General features: G+C 40.4%; 1 protein-coding gene across 3 annotated transcripts in view; it reads left to right on the top strand.

The window, feature by feature from the left end:
* The window catches only part of AKAIN1 (A-kinase anchor inhibitor 1), a 39,837-nt gene extending 18,700 nt beyond the window's left edge, over positions 1–21,137 (top strand). The window contains exon 3 of one of the 3 annotated variants that reach the window (XR_014795361.1): positions 19,270–19,382. Coding sequence is in view for 1 of the 3 variants with exons in the window: in XM_084888154.1 (XP_084744280.1) it covers positions 19,270–19,463 (194 nt within the window). In the remaining 2 variants the exon portion in view is untranslated. Of the gene's footprint in view, positions 1–19,269 lie in introns of all 3 variants that reach the window. The other 2 variants (XR_014795362.1, XM_084888154.1) reach the window with 2 other exon arrangements.
* Positions 21,138–25,474: the final 4,337 nt, after the last annotated feature.

The raw sequence follows: 25,474 nt of genomic DNA, 5'->3' as shown, positions 1-25,474 counted from the left end.
GCTCTGTTCTGCAATGTCATGGTCACTCCACCCGAGACAGTGCTTTCCGCTCTCTGAGGCACTTTTACCTGCTGTGGTCAGGCCCCTCAGAGCTCCATCTGAGAGGACAGTTTTGCTTACTGCTCTTTGCTGTCAGTTTGCTGATGAGGCCCCAAGGTTTCCATGGTGGATCTTGACCTCATCTGCATGTGTTATGTAGACCTTAGGGTCTCTGTAGGCACTGCCCCCTTGAAAGGGGATTCTCATGGGCACTGACTCTCCCTCAGGGCAGGGCATTAGGACAGGTGTCCCTCAAGAGCTTGGACCTCCTTATTCGATGGTTCCCGAAGCTGTGCTAGCCAGGCTGGATTATCTCCAACACCAGAGTCCCCAGTTAAAAAAGGAAATGTTTGTGGGAGAAAATCTGGCCTGGCAGCCAGGAAACCTAGGGCAGAGAGCGAAGAACAGGTGTGGAATGAGTGCAGGGGGAGAGCTCTGGGCACGTGCTCAGAGCATCTTTCTTGGATTTTGGTCTTCACGTGCCAGGAGGCGTGCTGAGGGTGGGTGAGCAAAGATCTCAGTGCAGAATTAACCCACCAATCCCCTTTCCTGGCTGGAATTCCATTTCTGGGTTTCTAACCATGCACAGCAGATGGTGGTGGGGGGGTGGGGATCCTACCACAAAAGGACCAGGTGGGACAGGTGCTCTCATAATACTTGCTGTCGCTGCTCACCACCATCACTGTGGTCAAGTGTTCAGTGATCACCGACCCCATTATGGTTCTCTACTTCTAGAGTTCAGGAAGATTCTTTGACACTTAACTCTGAATTTCCAGTATCTATTGCAGAGCTTGGTTCCTGTTAACTGAATATTCACTAGGCAAACATTCTGCACCAAACCTGGACTAGTGCTAAACCAGCATGACCCCTGTCCTCAGTGTGTTTAGCATGATTAGGTATAAAGGTCAGAAAAACAACACCTGCCAGTTGTTTTGACTATGTTTCCTCTTCAAACAAACAAACAACAACAACAACAAAAAAAAAACATGTAATTTTATTCCAACTAGAATATAACAGAACTCAACCCCTCCTTTCTGATTTGGCTCACAGTAGAGTCGCCAGCTGCTCTGTTGGGCTTTCATGTTGCTGATGGCTGTTCTTCTTTTTGGACATGAGGAATATGTTGTTCTTTTGAATCAATGATTTGGAAAACAAAATATATGAAGACATTGGGAAAGCTATAAAATATAATACAATAAACACAAAAACCCCTACAATGTCACAAATTTGATATTTAACTTTTTTTTTTGTTTAATTCTACAAAAGGCTTCCAGCAATTTGTCCATTTAGTCTTGAGAAAATGCCCATATATTGTGTACAGTGTTATGGCCAGTAAAAGCAAGCTCTCTCCTTGGAAAGGATTATCATGATTGGTAATAATTAGAATGGTTTATTAAGTTCTTTATTTTGCACATATTAATGTCAATTTGCAGGATTGTAATGATCACATAATTTTTAACCAGTTGTGAATTGAAACATTTCTCTGGCATTATAACTCAATGTTTAAATAAGACTTTTTGCCAAATTACTTATCTTGCTTTAAAATAGCTAATTGTGCTGTAAACTTTAAAGCAAAAAAATGTGTAATTTAGATGCTACCCTCATTTTCTCCCTTTATAACTCTTTTTCCACTGGTAGGACTCTGATCTTTGTAGTCTTAATACGTCCTTCAGAGGGAGTTTTATAGATATGGCATAAATGAATTGAGTCAGGCTCCCTAGAAATTGCTTTTTCCAGCAGTAAAATTTCAATTTCTTATATTCTTGGGAAATATAAATAGAAGAGGCTAAGAAAAACTCTTTTCTGATATAAAGTTTTTTTTTCTTCTAAAATGTTATCAGTAATCTTAACCTTTAGTAGCATAATTTATTTTAAAAAATATTTTTATTGATTTCAGAGAGGAAGGGAGAGGAAGATAGACAGAAACATCAATGATGAGAGAGAATCATCGATAGGCTGCCTCCTGCACACCCTAATGGGGAATCGAGCTACAACCTCCTGGTTCATAGGTCAATGCTGAACCACTGAGCCATGCCGGCTGGGTGGTAGCATGATTCCTTGGGGAAAATACATATAATGACATACCAATTATACAAAATATACAGCATATTAAACAATTTAGTTAGGTAAGATGCACTATGAAATATCACAAGGAATAAGCAGGGTTGTGAATCAAGGACTAATAATTCTATCAATTACTTATTAAATGGAGTATAGCATAGTGTCCAAGGCCCACTCCCAGGAGTTAGACTGTTGGGTTCCAATTCTGCTTTCACGTTGTGTGACCTTGGGCAATTTACATAGTCTCTTTTTGCTCAGTTTCCCCATGGGTAAAATGAGGAAACCTTGTTCTGATTATATAAAACTACATAACAAACCACCACAAAACTTAGTGGCTTATATTTTGCCATGATTCTTCAATTTGAGGTGGGGCTGCTTGGCAAGGTTAGCTTGTCTCTGTTGCACTTGGCATCAGAGGGGAATTACTTGAATGCTGGGGGCTGAAATCTTCTGAAGGCCCATGTACTCTCACGCCTGATGGTTGATTCTAGCTGTTAGATAAGATCTCCACTGGGTGCTGTCAGTTGGAACACCTATATGTAGCCTCTGCTTGAGGCTTGGGTCTCCTTACAGCATGGTGGCTGGGTTCGGAGGAAAAAACCAGTGGAATCTGTATGCTTAACCTTGGAAGTTATGTCACACCCCCTTTACCATATTCTGTTAATGAGGCAGTCACAAATGCTCACATAACTCCAAGGGGAAGGGACATAGATTCCATCTCTTGATGAGTGATGCAAGGTTCTGAGGACATGGGATAAGAGCAAATACAAGTTTCTACTTAATATGGTTTTCATGATGATTAAGTGAGTCATTTCATACATAAAATGTTTAAATATGAGTGTGCTGTTTTTATGATTGATCCTGTAGAATATGCTAGTGGACTGTATGGATTCTTCGATTAGCCGACTCAGAATTTTGGAGTTACCAATTCAACCTCTAGTTTAAACATAAGGAAATAGAAGCCGAGAGGTTAACTTGCTCAGCCATCCAGTGAAAGAACTGGGGTGATGCAGCCACAATTGTGATGTCATTTAAGGTCAGACTCTGAAGTATGGAAACTTACAGAGCGGGCAAGCAAGGAAATAGACCTCTAAATAGTTAATTAAGTTGAGTAATGAGTACTCTGTCTCCAGAGGTCCTTAGAACCTTATTTGACTCTAGACCTGATTATAAAAGAAACGGGTCTTTTCTTTAACTTGTAGCATGTTTGTGTTCAGGAGTAAAGTTGTGTTTTTTAACCTTTGTAATTAAATGTAAATTAATTTGAATTCTGCCCAAACTGCTAGTACCACATATTTACTACATAATGCACAATGAGCACTATTTTTGTTAAAAATTAGAATACTTTAACATCCCAAATATGTGAATTAGTAATACAGAATGTGTGCCAGTCTTATATACAACTATAATTGTGCTCATGTAAAATTTCAAATGGTTACAGTTAATAGAATTCTCTTCAGTACAGGCCTGAGAGGCTGAGGTGAAAAGTAACCGTAATTGCTGAGCATTGCCTGTAATGATATATGGTAAATTCAGCAGGTTTTCATGAGAGTATATTCACTTATTTTCTAGAGAATTATGTATGTAGTTTGTTATAAAACTTTATATTTTTGCCATTCCTCTATGAATTTCACCTAACCCACCTGTGATGATTAATTCCGTATCAACTTCACCAGACAATGCTGACTCAATTTTGGTTTAAACACTAGTCTAGATGTTGCTGGGAAAGTGTTTTTTAAGGTGTGATTAACATTTAAATCAGTACACTTTGAATATAGCAGATAATGCTCCATAATATGAGCGGGACTCATCTCACCAGTAGAAGGCCTTAAAAGAAAAGATGGAGTTTCCCTGACGAAAAAGGAATTCGTTCTCTAGTCCTCCTTTGGACTCAATGGTGCAACATCAACTCTTTCCTAGGTTTCTAGCCTGCTGCCTAAACTGCAGATTTCTGACTTCCCAGCTCCCACAATCATGTGAGCTAGTGCCTTAAAATTGGCAAAAACATTTCTAGCTCTTAGAAACAGTCACAAGGAAGAAGGAGTCCATGTTCTGTTTTATGAGGATGTGATGACAATCTATTGCAGACATTTTGTGGACATGAGGGAGAGAATAGCCATCTTTTTATTATTATTATTATTGGCTTACTTTTGCCTGGGGAGAAAGGCATCCCACCTTTTTTTTTTTTTTTTTTTTTTTTGTATTCTGGATGAGGATAATTTTTATCCTGAAAAAGGAGGATGAATATATATTACTGTTGCCTTTGAACATTCCACCTGAGTTGAATCCTTCTTACATCTGCTCCACAATATAGCAGATTCTGATCCCAGAGTCTCTCTGTTCTCTTAGGCTGACTGAGTGCCACTTTCTTGGAAGTCCTCTTCTAGTACATTCCAGGCTGTGGCTTTTTCTATTTCCTATGTCTACTCAATCCTATGTGATTATTTTCTTCCAGAAATTTATAGTTATTTTTCTTCATTGGTTCCCTTTGTCCCATTTTTTTTTCTTGTCATGACTGTGGGTTTATTTCTTTTTGTATATCTATACATTGGAAGGTACACAGGTTAATATTTGTGCTTAGTTGATCATTATGATTATTTCTTTTATAAAGTGGTCATTATAATAAACTCATATTTATATTGGGATTATTATCAATTTTAAAGACATCTATACTAATAAAAGAGAAAGATGCAACTTGACTGTACTTTCCCCGATGCCCACCAGCCAATCAGGAGTGAGTATACAAATTAACCCAATAAAGATGGTAGGTTAATTTGCATATTCAAGTGCTGCTCTGGGACTGTGGGCAGCATGGGAAGGCAGAAAGGTGGCTCCAGGCTGGAGCAAAAGCGGTGCTGGCAGCCAGGGGAAAGAAGGCACATTCTTGCACAAGTCTTTGTGCATCGGGCTTCTAGTATCTACATATTAAGATAACCCTTTTCCAAATATATAGCAAATATTTTTCCTAGTTGATTGCCTTTGAAAAATTATTGTGTTTTTCTTGATGTACTGAATATTTTATTGTAGTGTATTAAATTTTATCATCTTCTGTGTGGACTTTTGTGATAATTGGTGCTATTTAATGGACTTTTTCTCCCCAAGATCAGATATGTATTCACTATATATTTTTCATTCTCACTTCCTCCTTTCTTTTTTCTTTCTTTCTTTTTGGACTCAAATGTGCTGAATTTAACTAATAACATTTCTCAGTTCATGGTACACTATCATCACTGGTCCATGCAGAATCCCTATTAGTTATTTTATTAATTTTGTTCTTTGATCCTTCAGCCTTAGTGCCACCTTTCTCCCCAGCCATATACATTTATTTTAGTGTATCTAGTACATGTTCTTTATTTTGAAAAACATTCATCTTTTTTTTTTTCTCCATCTGGAATTAGAGATTAAAATTTTTTTAAAGACATCTAATTTTCTCAGAACCTTTTGAACTGTCATGTGAACTATCATCTTCATCAAATGCGAGGTACCAGCCTTTCTAACCTGTTCCATTTGTCCATCTGTCTGTTTTTCTGTGGTAGGGTCATACTGTTATATAATTTTAAAACATTTTACTATGCAGGAATGAAAATCATACGTAATGTTCTTTCTGTATCATTTAATTAGTTTCCTTTTAAAGTATGATAGCCAAAGGGGGCATTTTAAATAATTAGCGCATCTATGGATGTTAGCAGAGTCAATTGCTAGTCTCTGTCCCCCAAGCCAATCATGTGCAGTGTTCTGCAGATGGTGAAAACATTATGGAAGATGTGTCTTTAAGAGCAGAAACGTATTCAAAGGAAACAGATGCTCACATGTTTTTGTGAACTCTGGTTTAGAATGCCTACTGTGATTAATTCTTAAGATGCCTACTGTGATTAATTCTTGCAACCTTAAGTTGTGCTTTGTCAACTTGTGAGAAAACAATTTCAAATGTCATTCTGAGAATTAATGAAATAAGAGCCAAGAATGAAGTCACATTCTCACCCTCTTTCTATCCATGTTAAACAGTTTATCTGGAATTGTTTTTTTTATCAACAGTGTTTGCCTTTTTTTGTGTGTTTACCTAGGGATATAGTTTGAATACGGTTCTTATTTGATGAAACGTGTAGAAATATTGTGCTGGTCCTGAGAATCAGATTTTGGGACACAAAATAGTGCCTTGTTCCATGAAGCAGCACTGAACAGAGGTTCCAAATGTATTGCTATAAAATGTGAGCATTTTAAGTTCTACCAATAATCATTACTACAATAATGAATTAGCGGGGGTTTACACATAGATGAACACATGACACTTAGGTAATTTATATTTAGTTCAGGGAATCTTCTCACTGGATGCCTATAATCTTTCTGGGTATTATCTATGTTTTAGTTAATTTGCTAAACTCAGAAAGTTTAAAAGCTATGAAAATAATAGCTTATCACAATAATGATAAGCACTTTGTAGAACATTGAATATTAGAGGAATTTTTCTTTTTAGAAAAGAAAGCTTGAAGCCAGACAGGTCAAGTGATTTTTCAAAGTTACTTAGTAGGTTAGGGTGAAGCTGGGTGCAAGTTCAGACCTGTCCCCAAGCCCTGTGTGCATCTGCCTTCTGGGAACTCCAAAATGCTTTCTATGAGATGCCTGGCAAAGGCCGCGTGGAGCACTGTGTGGTGAAGGTTCCTGAGGGTTGGTAGCCAACCTCCCAAGTCACAGGAAGCACTGGCAGTGCTGGCCTTAGAGAGAGGAGTGCTGAGACACGAGGCCTCTGTCTGCTCTTCTTGTGTCACACCTTGCTCACTTAGAGAGACCAGTTTGCATCTATTCTTAATTTTGAAGGGTTCCACTTCGTGTAGGTAGAGCTCCCTTTTACCCAATTTAGGGACAGCATGAAGGTAGCACAAGTGCACAGATCAGAACACTTAGCATTCCAGTGTCTTCAAAAAGTCTCTTTTCTGCTTTATTTGAAAACTGGGTGTGAGCCCAAAGTGCTGGGATTCTCATCCTGACTTTAAGGGGTGAAGTTCATTACAATCACAGAGAGGAGACAGAGCTCATGACGTGGAGTGCTTTGTCCTGGCTGCTGTTATTTTTTGCACCTTCCTTTCTCGTCATTTCCTACCACCCTTGGAGTGTCGACAGGTATCTGCCAAGCAGGCCCATGGTGTCTCCTGTTATGAGCTGAGTGTGAGATAAAACCAGCAGCTGAGGGCCCATTTTATCTGCCTTCACAGGCACCAGTTAAAAGCCTTGGATGACATCGCCGTTGATAAGCAAAACACACCAGTTGAAACATTTTCAATAGAATGTTTTGATGTTTTGCTGGTTTCATCTTTCTTTTCTAATGGGCACTTGTACTGACTCATATTTCCTCGTTAGTTTTCATGCTCTACAACCTATCCGGCTGGCAGATTGGAGTAATCAAGAGAGACAGCAGTTGTATATAACCAGAAATGAAAAGCTGAATTGAAAATTGTCCAACGAACAGGCTAGAAAGGTGAAAATTGACTCAAAAATGTTATCTTGAGATATAATAAAATAAAAATTAGTGATTTTTACTCCAACTCTTTAATATCTATCCAAAAGACCAGTGATGTAGCAATTTGCCTTACCCATCACCACTAGGAAAGCATAGTGTACCAAGTTGTATGCTATACATGTTATACATGGGTAATATAAATGTTATGAGCATCCTTTGTATAAAGGATGGCACTAATGTACTATGTATTATTTGGAAGGCAGGTGCTGTAAATGTTTTCAAATGTTGTGGTGAAGTTTTGTTATGCTACTTACCTTCAAACACCCCTTTCCCTATAGCCATTGGAGATACACTGAAGAAAGCTTACATGGCTGAGAGATGCTGTCTGTATTCCTGGCAGGAATGGGGCCTTCTGGCTCATCATATTATATGACCTTGACCTTTTCATTTCTGTGTGACACAGCTGAGTTTATTGGATTGGAGATAATAAAGTTGAAGTTAGATACACACTTCTTACTTGCTTTTCCCAGAGCTTTTCTCCCCCATTAATAAAAAATTCATTTGAAAAAATAAATACAAAATTGTCATATGTCTGCAATCCACTGGTGGCTCTAAATTATGTTAACCCTACCTCAAATCACAAGCAGTGGATTGCTTATTTCTCTGCTTCCCTGTTCTAGTCTGTTAAAGCAAATGAACTTTGTAATAGTAATGGGCACAATATAGCATACTTTTCATCCTTTATCATCTTGCTATGAATTAATTTATTGCTTCCCCTGGGGTTACATGGTTTTATATAAAATTATTTTCATGTACATTTAAAACTCACATATGTGCTGGGTTTTATTTTCACTGTCCTTTTTCACCTTGTTCTAGATTTTCTGTGCACAAAGAATATTTTCCAAATACAGGCACAATATTTGCCTATGATGTATTTTCAAATGTGTGATGATAGAATTTCAGCCCCTCCCCCCCTTAGTTTTCTAAAAAGGGATAATTGTTGTATTATTGAATTTTTTAAAATAAGCTGCCTAGTACATTATGTGACTTGCATAAGTATACCAGATGGATCATATTGTTCAGTCTTTTGAACACACATACTGATAACATTATCTGCCAACATTTCTTTTTTATTTATTTATATATTTTATTGATTTTTTTTACAGAGAGGAAGAGAGAGGGATAGAGAGTTAGAAACATGGATGAGAGAGAATCATCAATCAGCTGCCTCTTGCACACCCCTCAATGGGGATATGCCTGCAACCAAGGTATATGCCCTTGACAGAAATCAAACCTGGGACCTTTCAGTCTGCAGGCTGACGCTCTATCCACTGAGCCAAACCAGTTTCAGCACATTATCTGCCAATATTTCTTTCATCATCGCAAATGTTCTACCTGTTAATGCCTCGTGAGATTTAGAAGTGTATCTTCTAATTTTCTTACTTCCTGGAATTCACATCTATTAACTGCAATCAAGTATTGAAAAAATTAGCTTGAAGGCTGCCAAGAAGATAGCATGACTTTAACATACTGAGAATTAAAAGCATTTATAAGAGGAAATTTTTCTACAGGTAAGCACTTCTGATATCCATTTCCCCTTAACAAAGGGTTGTTTCTTTGTCCACAAACCTGAATACTTTGACAGATTTAACTATATAATGAAAGAGGAAAACCCTGGAAGTTATACTAGTCTCCATAACCCTGGTTCGAGACCTGGAGAGGGGGTAGATGAAGTAACAGCCAGAACTTAAAGTTAATGGTTAAAAACTTGCTGAAGATTAATGGCTGATTAGTGTTTCCCAGAGGCAATTAGCTAATTCAGTAAATGGAGAAGGAGCACCTTGCACTTTGTGGCTTGAATCATTTGCTTGCTTGTCCCATTAATTAAATAAATTGTGAAATGGTCACTTAGCCACTGAATTTCCTCATGCTCTGTGGGTATAGACTGAAGGTGAGTTTTAAATAAAAGGGCGGCCCATCTGAAACATGCATCAGAATTATCTCAGTCACAGCTAAATATGTACGTTCCAGAGCCACTATGGATCATTGTCATTGTCATTATGGATCCTGGGTGGTTTTTATAATGCCAGATGTTGAGAACCACAAACTAACCAGATGCTCAATGACCTGCCTGAGCTCTGTCATGAAGATCCCTCCTTTCCTGTAATAGATCATGTTCTTTATCACTTTTCCCCTTGTTCTCTACTCTCACCACCTCTGCTGTGACAGATGAGTCCTTCCCTCTTTACCCCCTAGAATAGGGGTGTCGAACTCAATCAGAGAAGGGGCCAAAATCTAAAATCCAGCCTAAATCGCGGGCTGAATGGTTTACTGAGCAGTCATAAACTGACAATGTCATAAACTGACAGCGGAGTGCAGTGATGACAGCGCGGTGCGGGCCACATTGCAAGGCCTGGCGGGCTGGATTTGGCCCGCGGGCCTTGTGTTTGACACATGTGCCCTAGAAGTTAGTAGTGCTGCTGTTAGGTCTTTCTAAAGAGAAATGTATGTGAAATGAGAATTTTGAACTCATGGAAATATATATATATATATATATATATATATATATATATATATATATATATATATATATACTAGAGGCCTGTGCATGAAATTCGTGCGGGGGTGGGGGTGGGGGGTGGGTGTGTGTCTCTCAGCCTGGCCTGCATCCTCTCCAATCTGGGATCCCTTGGGAGATGTCCGACTTCCAGTTTAGGCCCAATCCCCAAGAGGCAGTCAGATATCCCTCTCACAATCCAGGACCGCTGGCTCCTAACTGCTCACCTGTTGGCCTGCCTGATCGCCCCTAACCATTCTGCCTGCCTGGCTGCCTGATCACCCCTAACCGCCTCTTCCTTGGCCTCCACTACCATGGCTTTGTCTGGAAGGACATCCAGAAGATGTCTGGTCTATTCTGTCTAATTAGCATATTACCTTTTTATTAGTATAGATGTATATATCGGTCAAGTCTTCATATCATTTGAATATTTCTTATAAATTTTATCCTCATATTTATCCTATAAGTTATACCTTGAAAGGATTTATTATTGTGATTTGAAAGATGAGTTAAAGTAGGCTAGGGGGTTAAGAGGCTCATAGAACCATCTTATATCCTGTGCCTTCTGTGAACGTCATGAAAACCAGGAAATGTGAATTATCTCAGCACCCCTAATGCCTAGCATATTGCCTGGACATAGCTGATGCTCAATAAACATTTGAATGACTCCATGTATCATGTATCTTCTCTGGCAGGCCAACGGCAAGGGCAGAGAGAGCACCCAGAGCAGGGGGCTGCCTAGATTGCTGTGAATTTTGACCCCCTGGAGATGAGACCCACTTGTCACTCTAGAGAGTATATCAATGTAAACTTTGGCATCTTAAACTGCTTGCAATGAGTCTTGTATAACTCATTATATTTATTATAGCTTGCTTGCTAGAAATCTTTAAAGGCATGATTATCCTATTAATTAGATGCATGCAATTTAATTTTAATTTGCATCATCAGAGATACTGTTTCTCTTTTCCTCCCTGCCTCCATCTCTCCTTCCCTCCCTTATTTCTTTTTCCACATCTGACCCTTAGAGCAAATGCACAGTACACTTGCTGTGCTCTGACTTGGAGTTTTGATGCTGGCAGCCAATGCTCTAAGACACAGGTTGGGTCAAGACAGGTGAAATTACTCTGCTGTCGCAGAGCTGTAACAGATACTTCTGAAGTCTGGGTTTATTTTCCTTCAGTTTCTTTTCCCTTATGAAATAGCACCAAAAGAAACTCCCATAAAACATCTGATCGTGTTCTTTACTTCCTTTTCTATTTCCAGCCACCTGTTCTCTTTTTCTAATTAACCCCAACACAGCAAAGGGAGCCAAGATCCTCCTGGTTATATAAAAAAGGTATAATAACAGAAAAGCCTTACATACTAGAATTTTGCCCGAGGAAACTCATGGTTGAAGAAGTTTTGTATTTCTTTGTGCATTCTGTAGATGAAGCAATGAGGACTTGTCATCTCCTGTGTGTTCAGAGGGAAAGCCGAGGCTTGTGCAGGGGAACTGGAAAGGCCCAGAGGTTCACACACACAGCCTCTGGGACAGGGGCCTTCTCAGCCCCCGAGAGTTTATAAATGCCTGGGGAGTGTGTTCATGGCAAACGGCTGGGGGACGTCACTGGACCGAAGTGAAGGGGCTTGTTTTCACACCACCTTGTTCTGAAAAGTATTTGAAATCTAATGGAGAGAGCTAAGAACTGATCATCAGAGGGACTCACAGGGACGCAAAAGGAGTTAATGGAGAAAACCAGGAAGGTAGGAAATGAGAGATAGAAACTTAGTGTAAATTTAAAAACCGGTAATTGGCCTAGTTATGTGGCCTAGAAATTGGAGCAGCCTTTCTAATGTTCTCGCCAAGGAAGGTTTTGAACCATCGGATGATATATTGGATTTCCATTGAAAAACATTACTCGGGCTGCTGTCAGGACAGCAAGTGGAAGGACAAATAAAAGATGTAATAACAAGACAGTGATTTGATATGAAAAATCAGTTCGGAAGCAAGTGAGGGCATTCGTTTACCTATTTCCCATTTTGGGCAGAGAAGGAAATTATCTCTGGGCTCTGTCTTCTGTCTTCAGAAGACCAGGCAGCAGCAGGAGGTGGTCCTAGGAAGGACTCCTGAGCACACAGGTCTACCCCAGCTCTGGACTTCCTGAGTAGGACCCCATGAGAGTGACTCACTGCAATATCTGAGCCTTTTGAAAAATTGAGAGGACTGATTCTTTATCTTCTCTGCTAAACTTTTAAAGCCTTAAAATATACATATTTTTTCTATACTTAAAACTGTGAGAAATCTTAAGCATGATATCCTTCCTGAAGGTGACAGTTTGATTTGGCTATCTTGTGCAAACTGGTCATACGAGGCATTTAATAAATGCTTCATGGTGACTAGGAGTAGGGGGTAGAATTTGAAGATAGCTGGTGGAAAACTTCTTGCTCCATACCACACCTGGCTGCTACCTGTGTTCCATCATTAGGAATTAGTTTAAAACATCTACCTGGCTTTCATTGCTTCTACATCTGCAGTCCCGTGTGGGAGCCATGGAGCTGTTGTAAGGGACAGGGACGCCGGGTTCCACCCCACTATGGAGGCTGGAATATGCCGTCTTCTCTAACTCCTGTGACTTTCAAATGTATGTGGAGGCTGCCGTGAAGAATACCATTCAGACTTATCTGAAAGCATCACTGGATTCATAGCCTCTTTTTTTTGTCATTGTGTCGTGAGGGGATAGGTGCAATATTTTGACATTGCAAAGGAGTCATTTTCAAAAGGTGGGGCGCTGCCCTTCAAGGGGAGTAGAAAAGATTTTACTTTATGTCAGAGCAGAATCGCCTCCTGAGAGTCTCGCTATGTACTTACCTCCTCCAGGGAGGATGGCTTCGCTCTGAGTCACCGCGTAGTTAAGATGTAGACGTGTACTCTCTGCTGACTTGTCGCAGTTGGGATTTGATTCCGTCTTCGGCCGAAAGATGATGATGGCGAAGGATGTGCTCTTCGTTGTAGGGAGGACAGTGTGAGAGGATTTTTTAAGCATTTATTTAAAATCACTCAAAAAGCTAATATCAAACCATCCTTTTGGGTCTCTGAATTTATAAACCCATCTTGATTGAGATTTTATCAGTTTTCAGAAAAGAAATACTTAAAACATTTCCAAGATAGGATTTCTCCTGCCTCAATTTCCTCAAATGAAAAGCCTTTTAACTGTGTGTGTGTGTGTGTGTGTGTGTGTGTGTGTGTGTGTGTGTGTGAGATGTGTTTCCATGAAAATATACACTTAGTTTAATGTAGTCTGATTTATCTAATTTTTCTCAATGGCTATTGCATCATTTTCTCCTGTGCTTGATTTAGTCTGTACCACAGGTAGAGCAATCAGCTATGCCAGTGGTCGGCAAACTGTGGCTCTCGAGCCACATGCGGCTCATGAGCTGCAGTTTGCCCCTCTGTTGACTAATGAGTTTGCCGACCACTGGGCTATGCCATATAATCTATGAATGTAGGATATGCCATCTAGGTTTGTGTAAGTCACTTCACAATGTTTCCACAAGGACAAAATTACCTGATGATGCTTTTCTCAGACCACATTCCCATCATTAAGTGGTATACAACTGAACTACAGCTTTATACCTGGTATTGAAAGCTGCTAAATTAGGTCCTCCCTATTCGTTGTTCTTTTTCAAAATTACCTCTGCTCTTCTTGGCCAAAATACTCAAACTTGATTTCAGGATTATAATTGTCTTTTTCCTTTTCAAGTTTTATTGGGACTCAAAGGCTGTGACTCTCTGTTGCTGGGAAGTCACATAACCTGAGCTTGCTCAGTGACACAGCAGGGCAAGCAGGATGGCTTTATTAGCTATCGGTGTAGATGAATGAGATCTAACATCTGGTCCTTCATGAAAAATTCTGTAGTTACAGAACTGGAAAATTGACTATCATTCCATTAATTAAGGGGCCAGAATTAGTTCTTGTTCTCTGCGTTCCATAGGCTAGTCATTGATGAATGACAATATGTCTTTAGAGTCTCAAGCAATCAGCGGGGAAGATAAAAATATGCTCCGTGGTCACCATCAGCAGCACCGGGTGTTGGAGAGTGTGGGCAGGCAGTGGTGGCAGAGCCCTAACAGGCACTGGCATATTTAGTGACCCAATGGGGAGAGACAGTGCCTGTGACAAAAGCTCTGCCACATTCTCCGTGATCGAGGGGAAAAAAATCATTAACCGGATTCTGCCTCACAGTGGGAATGCTAACCTTTTCTAAAACCCACCACATTGGAATGTAATAGGGTTAACGTAATAGAGGCAAGTGGCACTTAGATTCTTAGGGGGAAACAATGTAAATATTTATCAGGAAGATCTTCCTATGGTCGATAGAAGCACAATTTTAATGATATAAATAAGGAATTAAGACCAATTATTAACCACATTGCAGTTGAGTTCCTCAGACCCTTTCCGCTAGCTGGTGAGGATGGCACCTGGCACAGCAGGCTGGGAAGGGTGGGGAGAGGGCCTGGAGCTCAGGGGAGTCTGTCTGTGGAAGGCTGGCCCCATGTATGGACTGTGTGTCACAGGGAAGCATGACCCAGGGGTGCCTGCGTATGTGTGGTGTTGGGAGGAAGAAGGAAGGTAATGATTTGAGGTGGGAATACACAGAAGGCAAATTTAGTTACTTCACAATCTATATTGGGCATTAGAGTTTAAAGCTAATTACATCAATTCATCATCTTTCGTGAAATACCAAAATGATCTTGTAAATGCTAATTAGGCTGAGGACATATGCACCATTTAAAACCAGGCAATTGGCCTAGATTTATTAATTTCAAGTAAATGTAGTGCATGTAAGTAAATGGCAAAACCAGGATTTGTGGCTGGCTCTGCCTTCTGTCAGCTGGAATGCACTTTTGCACACCGGACTTACATTAAGGATCTCTACCAGGGCGTTCTCAGATACCCTTTTCTTTCAAATGAATGCCATAGGAGCACCAGTCGGCTCTTACAGTGGACAAAGTCAGTCCTGACAATGTGTGGTCTGCCCACAGTGCCTTCTCAAGACAGGGGCCGGGCGGTTTCCTCCTCCTAAGTAGCTGTGCTCTTACCTCTTGATCCAGCCTCTCAGGCCCCAGCTGACGGGCCCACACTGAGCCACAGGCATTTCAGTCTGTGGCTAGCCTCCCATGTGGCTAAATGTGACCACCCCATGACTCATTTTCCCCCAGTAGCAAATGAGCAGAGTGATGCTTGCAACTTCTATGACAATTCTTTAGAAGGAAATTGCTTGCCCTCCATTTTCTCTTTGGCTCCCTTCCAGCCCCAAATGGCATATTAGTTAACCAGCTCTACTCACGCAGCTGAGGCGAGGAGAGTAGGAAAAGACCGAGCAGGAAGATGGAAGGGAGTCAAGCCCTTAGATCTTCCTATGGTTGGTAGAAGCACAATTTTAATTATATAAATAAGGAATTAAGCCACCTACACACTTGGGGCACCTCTGAGCTGTTGTGCAGGGAGCAATAAACATCTCTCCCTTGAGTGAGATGCTCTAGTTCTGTTTCTTTGTTATAAAAGTCTAATCTGTATCCCAACCAATACACAGTGATGCATACCAAGTGCTCAGGAGCTACGCTAAGTGCTGAACAGTTATGTCACTTAATTCTCTAGCAACCATCCTAGTAGGTACTATTGTACTTGCCCTTCTTACTGATGTGCAAACAGGCTTAGAGAGCGAGGTGACTTGCTCAAGATCACATGGCTAAAAGTGACAGAAAGAACTTGAACTCTTGCTTAGCTCAGTTGTTGAGTGTTGACCTATGAACCAGGAGGGGTACATGCTGGGGTTGTGGGTTCAATCCCCAGTATGGGGCATGTAGGAGGCAGCCAATCAATGATTCATATCATAGATGTTTCCATCTTTCTCCCTGTCCCTTTCTCTCTAAACTCAACTCTGAAGTGCTTTAAAATGCACATTCTTAATTGCTGAGCCCTTATGTCTCTTAATATTACTCTTCATTCTTTTTCTACAGAGAATATTTAAAGAATTCTTCTCTGCTGCTTTTACAGTTTTAATCTGTTATATATTGTAGCTCTGGATTCCTTTGCTAGGTTTGCTGTAGATTGCTGATTTTATCCTGGTTTTTTTTTTTTTTTTTTTTTTTTTAAGGGTGGAGGATGAGTACTGTTTTTTAGATTGGGATAGACTCATCTTGCCTCGTTTATTAGTCTTAAATCCCTCAGAAGATGGTGTTAGTGATATAAATGCTGAATAAATGACAATTATACATCTAAAGGGATAACCACTGTCTGGTCTTCTAGAATGACTTGATCTTCTCTTATGCGATGTTTTCTTATGGGTGCATAAATTCTGTTGTTCATGAATCAATCCTGGCAAAATCCACCCTTTGCCAATTTAAAATACATTTGCATGGTAGCAGAGCATTTAAATAGAGGGAACATCTGAAAAGATGAATTTGAACAAGGAATGATGCCCATTTTATTTGTCACTATAAATATAAACAGGTGGGCTTTAAAACTTTCACGATTGCATTTTAGTCAAATGTTAGCTTCGTGATCATTCTGCTATATGTGAATTAGTAATAAGTTTGATGCATAGTAAAATAAAATCCAAAATAACACTGCCTTAAATTATACACACACACACACACACACATACACATACTAGAGGCCCAGTGCATAAAATTTGTGCACGGGGTGTGTGTCCCTCAGCCCAGCCTGCACCCTCTTTAATCTGGGACCCCTCAAAGGATGTCCTACTGCCCATTTAGGATCAGGCCTAAACCGGCAGTCAGACATCCCTCTCACAATCCAGGATTGCTGGCTCCCAACTGTTTGCCTGCCTGCCAGTCTGATCACCCACTAACTACTCCCCTGCCAATCTGTTTGCCTCTAAATGCCCTCCCTTGCAGGGTTGGTCACCCCTAACTGCCCTCTCCTGCAGGCCTGGTCACCCCTAACCCCCTAACTGCCCTCCCCTGAAGGCCCGCGTGCCCCCCCCCCCCCCCCCCCCGCTCTTTCCTGCAGGCCTGGGTCCCCCCCAACTGCTCTTCCCTGAAGACCCAGTCACCGCAAATGCCCTCCCCTCCTGGCCTGATTGCCCACAACTGTCCTCCCTTGCAGGCCTGGTCCCTCCCAACTGCCCTCCCCTGCTGGCCATCTTGTGTCCACATGGGGGCAGCCATATTTGACCACATGGGGCAGCCTTCTTGTGAGTTGGAGTGATGATCAATTTGCATATTACTCTTTTATTAGATAGGATAGGTGGGGGTGGGGGCCAGCTGGTTTGCCCTGAAGGGTGTCTTGGATCAGGGTGGGGGTTCCCTTGGGGCATGGGATAGCCTAGGTGAGGGGCCTGTGGTGGTTTGCAGGCTGGCCACGCCCCTCAGCGACCTAAGTGGAGGCCCTGGTATCTGGTATTTATTTATCTTCTATAATTGAAACTTTGTAGCCTAGAGCGGAGGAAGCTTGGCTTCCTCCATTGCCTGGGGCAACTCAAGCCTCCTGCTCTCTCCACTCCATGGCTGCTGCCATTTTTGTTGGGATTTATTTATCTTCTATAAATAATTGAATATTTGTAGCCTTGAGTGGAGGCCTAGGCTGGCCAGGATGTGCTGAAAGCTTGGCTTCTTCCATTACCAAGGGAAACCCAAGCCTCCTGCTTGCTCTGTGGTTGCAGACATCTTGGTTGGGTTAATTTGCATACTTGCTCCTGATTGGCTGGTAGGTGAGTGGCTTGTGGGTATAGCAGAGTGATGATTAATTTGCATATTACTCTTTTATTGGATAGGATGTGTGTGTGTGTGTGTGTGTGTGTGTATTCTAATATGAAAGAGGCCTAGAGGTGAGCAGTTAAGGACTAATATGTTCTAATATGGTCATTAGAATCTTAGGTCCGTTCTAACTTTTTCCTTCCAAATCTATGAAAATGGCTTCTATTCTAAAGGTTCCCTTATGGTCAGCCAGAGTCCCTGTAAAGACAAACATGTTTCTGAGCTGCAGGCAGCAGGAAGGGAGAGGGTAAAGGGCCTTTACCTGCCTCTTCCCTTTTAAAGCTCTTTTACAGGATTTTCACTAAACAAACTCCCACCCATTGGTTAGAACCTCCCTGTACCTAGTTATATAGCTGGCCAAATAAAATTAAGGTTTTGACTTGTTTTTAACTAAGGAAGAAGGGGAGGAGTCAATGTTGGGTATATTGCCTTGCCTTTCTAATTAGAAAATTCCCACCTGGGCCCTGGGCCAAATCTGCAATGTAGTTTTTTTAATTTTTCTTGTAAATAAAGAATTACTGGAACAAAGCCATAGTCATTCACTGATGTAGTGTCTAAAGCTGATCTCATGATACAAGAGCAGAGTGGAATGGTTTTTACAGAGGTCGTATGGCCAACAGCCCCAAATATTCCCTATCTGGTCGTCTATAGGAAAAGTTTGCCCACCCCTGTTCTAGATCATGGAGAACAGGTTCTAATGAATGAGTAGCTTCATTCTTTGGGATGCTATTGCAGGAGCAAGGGTTACATTTAATATGAATTCAGTCACAAGCTATTTTTCAGCCCCAGTGAGCTCAGATCTATTAGGCATATTTTTGGGTGCTAGCAACATAAAACCCGACTAGTGGCGGACTAAACAAAAAGGGGTTTATTTATCTCACACATAGACATAGCCAAAAGTACATGGTCCAGGGCTGGTGCAGATGCTCAGTGATGCCTTCAAAACTGGCTCCTTTTGTCTCCCAACTGTACCCAGAATGTTGGCTTTCCTCTCCATGCTCATTGTCAGATGGTTGCAGCACAAGCATTGTGTCTGCATCCAGGGGAAGTGCCAAAGACCAAAGGGCCTATGAGCCTCTCGCTTTCCAAAATCTCTCCCAGGGGTTTCCTGGGCTAAGACTATGTCTCATTACCCTGCTAGCAGCAGAGGATTCTGGTATGGTGAGAATATAAATTGGGCGCATTGCTGGGGCAAACAAATGCAGATTCTATTGGAAAGGGAGAAAGGGAGGCAAGAGGGGTATGCGCTACAGAAAGCTCCTCACAGTTAACGGGGCCACCCTCATATGTTCTTATAGTCTCCCGTTCCCTTTCACCTTTTCTACCTGCCCCTTTCTTGTTACGGTTCCTGAAATTGGTTTTGTTGTTTCACCTCCCTTCCATATTTCTGTCTAGGCGAGAAACCTGGAGACGAGCCTGAAGAGGTGAGGCTGCAGAATGCCAGCAAACAGATTGTGCAGAATGCCATCCTGCAGGCAGTGCGACAAGTTTCCCAGGAGAGTCGGCAGAGGGAAGAGAGAGCCAATGACAACCGGGGCAGCTTCCAGCTGGGCGTGGGGCAGTTAACCAAGAAGCACGAAAAGAAGTAACACGGTGGATTTGGCTCTTGTCATATGCTTGTCTTTCGGCCTTTCTCTTAGTATAGGATGCGTTGCCAAAATGTTGCCAGTAAAGCAAACCAAAAGTGCCATTGGCACCCAGCGGCAGAATGAATTCATACTAGCCCTGGCTGAGAAGCGCTGTTTTGAAAAAGTGCATTAGATGATTCTGTTTATGTTAATGCAGTGCCTCTGAAATGTTGTGGGGCCAAACCCGACATTGTATTACAAAAAAGTAGTTTTATAGCACAATTTGTTTTTAAAAACATAATTTTGTCTATTGATTTTTGCCTTTTATGCATTCTTTCTGTGAATTTAACTAGTAGTCCTTTTTTTTTCTGTAATATTGAATAATTTCTGTTCATGATAGTTTTAAAAGACTTGCAGGAAAGGGGAAAGATTGGAGTTTCAATCTTCTATATGGAACTAAAAGTCAAATTGAGCAAAGGCAAATTCTAAGACTGAGTCCCTCAGGTTCTTATATAATAAAAGGAGCAGGTAAACTTTTAAGATCTCAGTCTTTTGGTTTCAGTTGTTTGAGAGTTGGTGTTTACTCTCAGAAATCCTTGGGAAATCCTTTGGATTTCTTTTCATTTCAAAATTAAAACAAGACAATTACATCTATATACATAAGTTGTCCTTGACTCAGTTCTTTAGTAGCCCCATGAATAGCAACTAGAATTGTAGATTTCATCCTGGAGATACACTAGGGTCTGACTCCAGGGTGCAGTGCTCTTGAAAGGACCTCTGAGTCCTATCAATGAGGCATTGCCATTTGGCTGTGCATTTGCACTAGAACATCCCTTTCCCATCCATAAATTAGAATCATTTTCTTGAGATAATGAAAACCATACATATCAGGAATGAATAACATGTGTGTATATGAATAAAGCTCTATTGCAACAGTATGACTGCTGCGTCATCCCCATATGGATAATTCAGATCTTCCTGGAGTTTTAGAATCCTATTTCCCTGGGAAAAGAGGAAGAATTTTACCTGGGTAAAAAAACTTTTGGTTTCAGAGTATCAAATGACTATATTTGATAGCAGGATTTTTTAAAGCCAAGTATTTACATATGAAGTATGACTGAAATGAAGATATATTTATACAATTCCAATGTAACATTTTCCAAAATGTATACTATTGATAGTGTACATGAATGACAGCAATCTCTTAGAAGCTCTGCTAGACTGTCTCACACATTGCACACTTGTAATAAATTCACAGGAGAATGGCTGCAGGAGAAAGCAGAGGGGTTACAATTTAAATATGGTTTATTCATAAACTTTTTTCAACAGAACTCATGACAATCAATGAGTTTAAGTTGAGCTGAAGGCATATCATTGATGTGATAGAATTGCAGTATAGATAGGTAGTAGGAATGAAGGTATTAAGGACAATTATTTAGGAGTATTTATGAATAAAGTATAAAACCAATGCTTGTAGTTTGCAAGTAATCTGGTACTATGTCTACTAAGCCTTCTGGATATAACCAGCCTTGGATCTTGCTGTCATAAGGCAGAAACACATAAACACGCTATATTTCCTTTCTGGTGTGTCTTTGCTAATATTTTGGGAACTTTGGAACCATATGATTAACCTCTGTATCTAAATGTTACTTGTAAATAAAATACACCCAACTTTCAAATATGTTGTCATTTTAAACAAAAGTTTCCTATGTCCTACTGTTATGGTTCATTCTGCACATGGGTCTTACATTCATATGGTACCATGAGGTGTCCCAGCACTGTTTTCCAAGTTCCTAAATATCATGACCTGGAAAAGAGCTTCTTCAATGGCCTTCACTATAACTGTCTGAGGAGCATGGGGGTACAATGCTTCCTGGGGCTTGAACAGAAAAGGACATTTGCTAAGAAGTGGCCTTTTGATCTCAGAAAGTAAAGATAAGCATATCTGCAAAGTGGAGTGTCTTTCACGTTCTTCTGAAATGGAAAGTCTACAGCAAGAAACAGAGATATGGGTAAGTCCTCCGCAAAAGAAAGTTAAGCAACCCCTGGACTCCAGAGGTAGGTTCATATTGGCAGAATCTTAAGGAACTCAGTCATAAAAGGAAATACATATGTTAAAGTTTTACTTGTATCTCAGTATAAAAGTTACTGGATTCTGAAGGGCTCGGCAGGATGTTACTTGACATAGGATTAAGATGGGTTTCCCCTGATTATTATCATAAGCCAGCATGCAACCTTTGGTTTTAAAAATTAGAGGTAACACTTATTTAATGTTCTTTATCTTCCTGATTTACATGGTAAAGCACCTATGACCTCGGCTGTGTGTTGCTGTTCACTTTTCACTTTCCATGCAGCTGGGTAGAAATGAAGAAAGAAATCTTTTCTGTTACTTTGCTTTTCTGTAATCATGTGAACAGTATTGTAAATATATAGAAAGCAACTTACTGCTTTCTGGGCTTTAGTTGTGTGTGTTGTTGTTGTTGTTTTAAGCTACTTAGTCATCCCATTTGGTGAGATTTCAAGTGAATCAATCAACCATTTTTAAAAAATCACTGACTATATGTCATTCAGGGTATTTTGAACATTTTAGGTCTCTATGCAGAAATAACACAACAAAGAACGAATTTTTAATTTATCCACTGTAATAGCTATTCTAGTAATATACAGTAGAAGATGAAATCTGAAAAATTTGGTAACTAGTTTTGCCATTATGTTACCCAAACAGTAAAGAATAAATACTTGAGTTCCTGACTCAGTTCATGTAAGGAGAAAGTGGAAGCTACCATAACCTCCCTCTCAAGGGTGAAAATGTTTTCTGAAATATGTTACTACTAGAGGCCCGATGCATGAAATCCATACAAGGGGCTCAGCCCTGGCAGCCCCAACTTCATGCGGAAGGTCGTCCAGAAGGATATCAGAAGGATACCCAGAAGGCTGTTCGGCTATCCAGTCTAATTAGCATATTACACTTTTATTATCAATATTATAGACACATGACCTAATTTGTCTCATGGCTACTGTCTCACAATAATGCAGCAAGGAAGATCTTACTCTCTTGTAGCAGATGAAGTCACATTGAGTCAGAGAGAGAATAGTATAGGGTGTGACAAAAGGAGGTTTACAGTTGTTCGTATGAAAAATAATATATTAATGAATAATAATACAAGAATAAACTGTTTCATATTGATATATTAACACTGTAAACCAACAGTTGTCCCACCCTGTAGATCCTAGGTGGTGAGGAGTGAGTACTACTGGACACAAAAAGCCATGAATTACTGATCTTGAAGTTTGTGAGTATATGAATTTTCAGGGGAGCTTAAGATTATAAACTATAGGAATATCTATATTTAGATGGAGGAATAAAACTGCCTAACAGAATATCTGTGTGTGTAAAAGAGGTAACAAAAGTATTAAAGAGCCCTTCCCCCTCCCCCAAATAATTATCAATAGAAAAGATCAACCCATTACCTAAAAAAAGTGAGTGCAAAGGAAAAACAGGAAACTCCAGAGGAAGTGAAATGGGAGATGACCACAGAGCAGGCAGCCACTTCTTTCTTCTCCTCCTCAGAAGGCACGGAGGTAAGTCCACAGAATCTTGACGAAGTTGTCAAGAGAGATGAATGAGAGGGTGACTTTGTCATTTGTCTTTTGGCTACAGTGTAATGGGAATGGCTTTTGGGAAGAAATAGGTGAAATTGGGAAGAAATTTCACTCAGAAGTAATAGGCTCATCTTACAGAAATAAGAAAAGAAAATCAAGAGAGTGAAAGGAAAAAAAGTGCATATTAAGAAAAAAAATCCCCTCATATATTCTAGAAAAATGGATACAAAATGCTCAACAGCAATATTTCCAAAATAAAAGAAAAAAAAATTGAAACTTCTAGGCTGAGAGTGAGTCATTTATAAAGGTGAAACTTCAGGCTGACATCGGATTATTTCATGGCAACATTCAACACTGTGACAGAGGAAAGAAAAGGCTGCAAAGAAGCTCTGAAGGAAGGAAAGTGCGAAGTAAGGGTATTATTTCCAGCCAAGATGTCACTCAAGAATAAAGGCAAGCATTGAAAAAATGTCTTAAGGGTTAGTAGTACTTAGCAGACTTTCTTGAAAAAACTGCTTGACATTAATAAAAGTTTTGATGTGGTTGTGGGAGGTGGCAAGTACAGGCATTTGCCTATGCTGCCATCTTTAGGAGCTTTCTTTTAAGAAGCTTCTTTCTTTTTTAAAAAATAATTCTTTATTGTTGAAAGTATTATATGTACCCCCCTTCCTCCCACTAATGCCCTCCAGCTTGCCCCCACCCTCGCCCCAGGCCTTCACCCCTATTGTCTGTGTCCATGGGTTCTGCAAATATCCATACAAAGTCTTTGGTTGATTACCTCCTTCCCAGTCTTCCCTCCAAGGTTCCGCCCTCTGTTCCATAAGTCCGTGTCTCTGGATCTGCTCTGTTCTTCAGTTTATTTTGTTACTTAGATTCAGTTTTTTTTTTCTTTTGTGTTAAAAACAAATTAAGAGGCTTATATATAATCTCTATATAATTTTTATATATAATCCCATATGCCATAAAGGACCACCACTCACTTATTCTTCTGGTAAAGCTGGCACCACACAAAGTCCCCTGGTGACCTCCCATGGAGACAGTGTCTCCTTTGATCATTGGGCTTAGGCCCAGCCTAATGCCTCCCAGGTGTGCACACCCCTTCCTGCCTCTCACTTCGCCATCTTCCCACCTGTGCTTCCCAAGGTGAGCTCCCAAATGAACTATTTTTGGCTCAAATGTTTGTCCCATGATCTACTTCTCAGCCAACCAAACCGAAGACAGTAGTATGACGGTTGTTTCTTACAGCAATCCAAAGTTACTAACGCGCTTTGTTACAGGAAAACTGGACCGGCCTTTCTGCGGGCAGTTGGCCCCAACCAGACCCTGAGCAGGAGCCGCGTCTTTAAAAAACCCCCAGAGTCACAGACCGTGAGTTGCTTAAAATTCAGATGTGCTGTGTGTTTTAATTTTCTTACGGATATGCCGGTTGGTTTGAGATGGATTTATCTCAGTTCTGTTGGCTGATTTATAACCACTGGATGCACACGATGATCAAATAAGCAGGCACCAGCGGCTGCTCCGTCATCAGAAAGGGGCTGAGAAACGACTGCCGGGTCAGACAATTTATGAATCTAAATAATTGCTATTTAGCAAACAGGAAACAAGTTTTAAGCCAAATGATTTTAATTTAGTCGTACTTTTCTTGCTGAAATTAAATGTTTTGGACAAGTCTTGGAGGTCATTTAAAATGTATTTATAGTTTTGCTTAAACTTCACAACTGAAGGTCGCCCTCTGAAAACTGGGGAAATAAATTCACGAAGGGCTATGATTTGCTTCTGGTTTCTAAAAAGTTCGACGTTTATGGGAAAGGCCGTGTTTTGGAGTCAAACGAGCACTACTTTGCCAGCCAGCTGAGCTAAGTTCCAGCTCCAGGTGTGACTGTGAAAAACTCCTGGTGCAGGCCCTTCACGTTTGTCGCAAAATGGAATGCTTTGTTTCATTTTGGGGTTATTTGTTTAATACCTGTTTCCACAGCGAAACTGCAAGCTTATGAAAGCAGGGCATGTGTCTGCCTTGTTTGACCTGTAAACTAGTAGGTTCTCAGCAAAGAGCAAGCGCCCAGTCATTACTTGTTGAACAAATGAACAAATTATCTGTAAGACATTAACAAGCGCCCTTGTTTTTCTGAGCCTTGGTTCCTCATCTATAAAACAGAAGCTGGCCAGGTGGTCACTGAGCTTCTTTCTAATATTAAAACTAGATGATTCTGTGTGCTCTGTATTTTTATTGAGGTTTTGCAGAAGTGTACAGCTTGAACAATTTTTGTGTATGTGTGTAGCCAAGTAAACGCCACCAGACTGATATATTTCCTTATGCCCCTGCCAGTTGATACCTCCCCCAAACTAATCACTATTCTGACCTTTATAATCATATATTTGTTTTGCTTATTTTTTGAACTACAAATAGTTGGAAACATGCAGTGCAGTCT

This window comes from Pipistrellus hanaki (genome assembly GCF_964339955.1).
Source record: "Pipistrellus hanaki genome assembly, chromosome: 6".
NCBI classification, from domain to species: Eukaryota; Metazoa; Chordata; class Mammalia; order Chiroptera; family Vespertilionidae; genus Pipistrellus; species Pipistrellus hanaki.
This window is presented reverse-complemented; position numbering and strand designations above follow the sequence as displayed.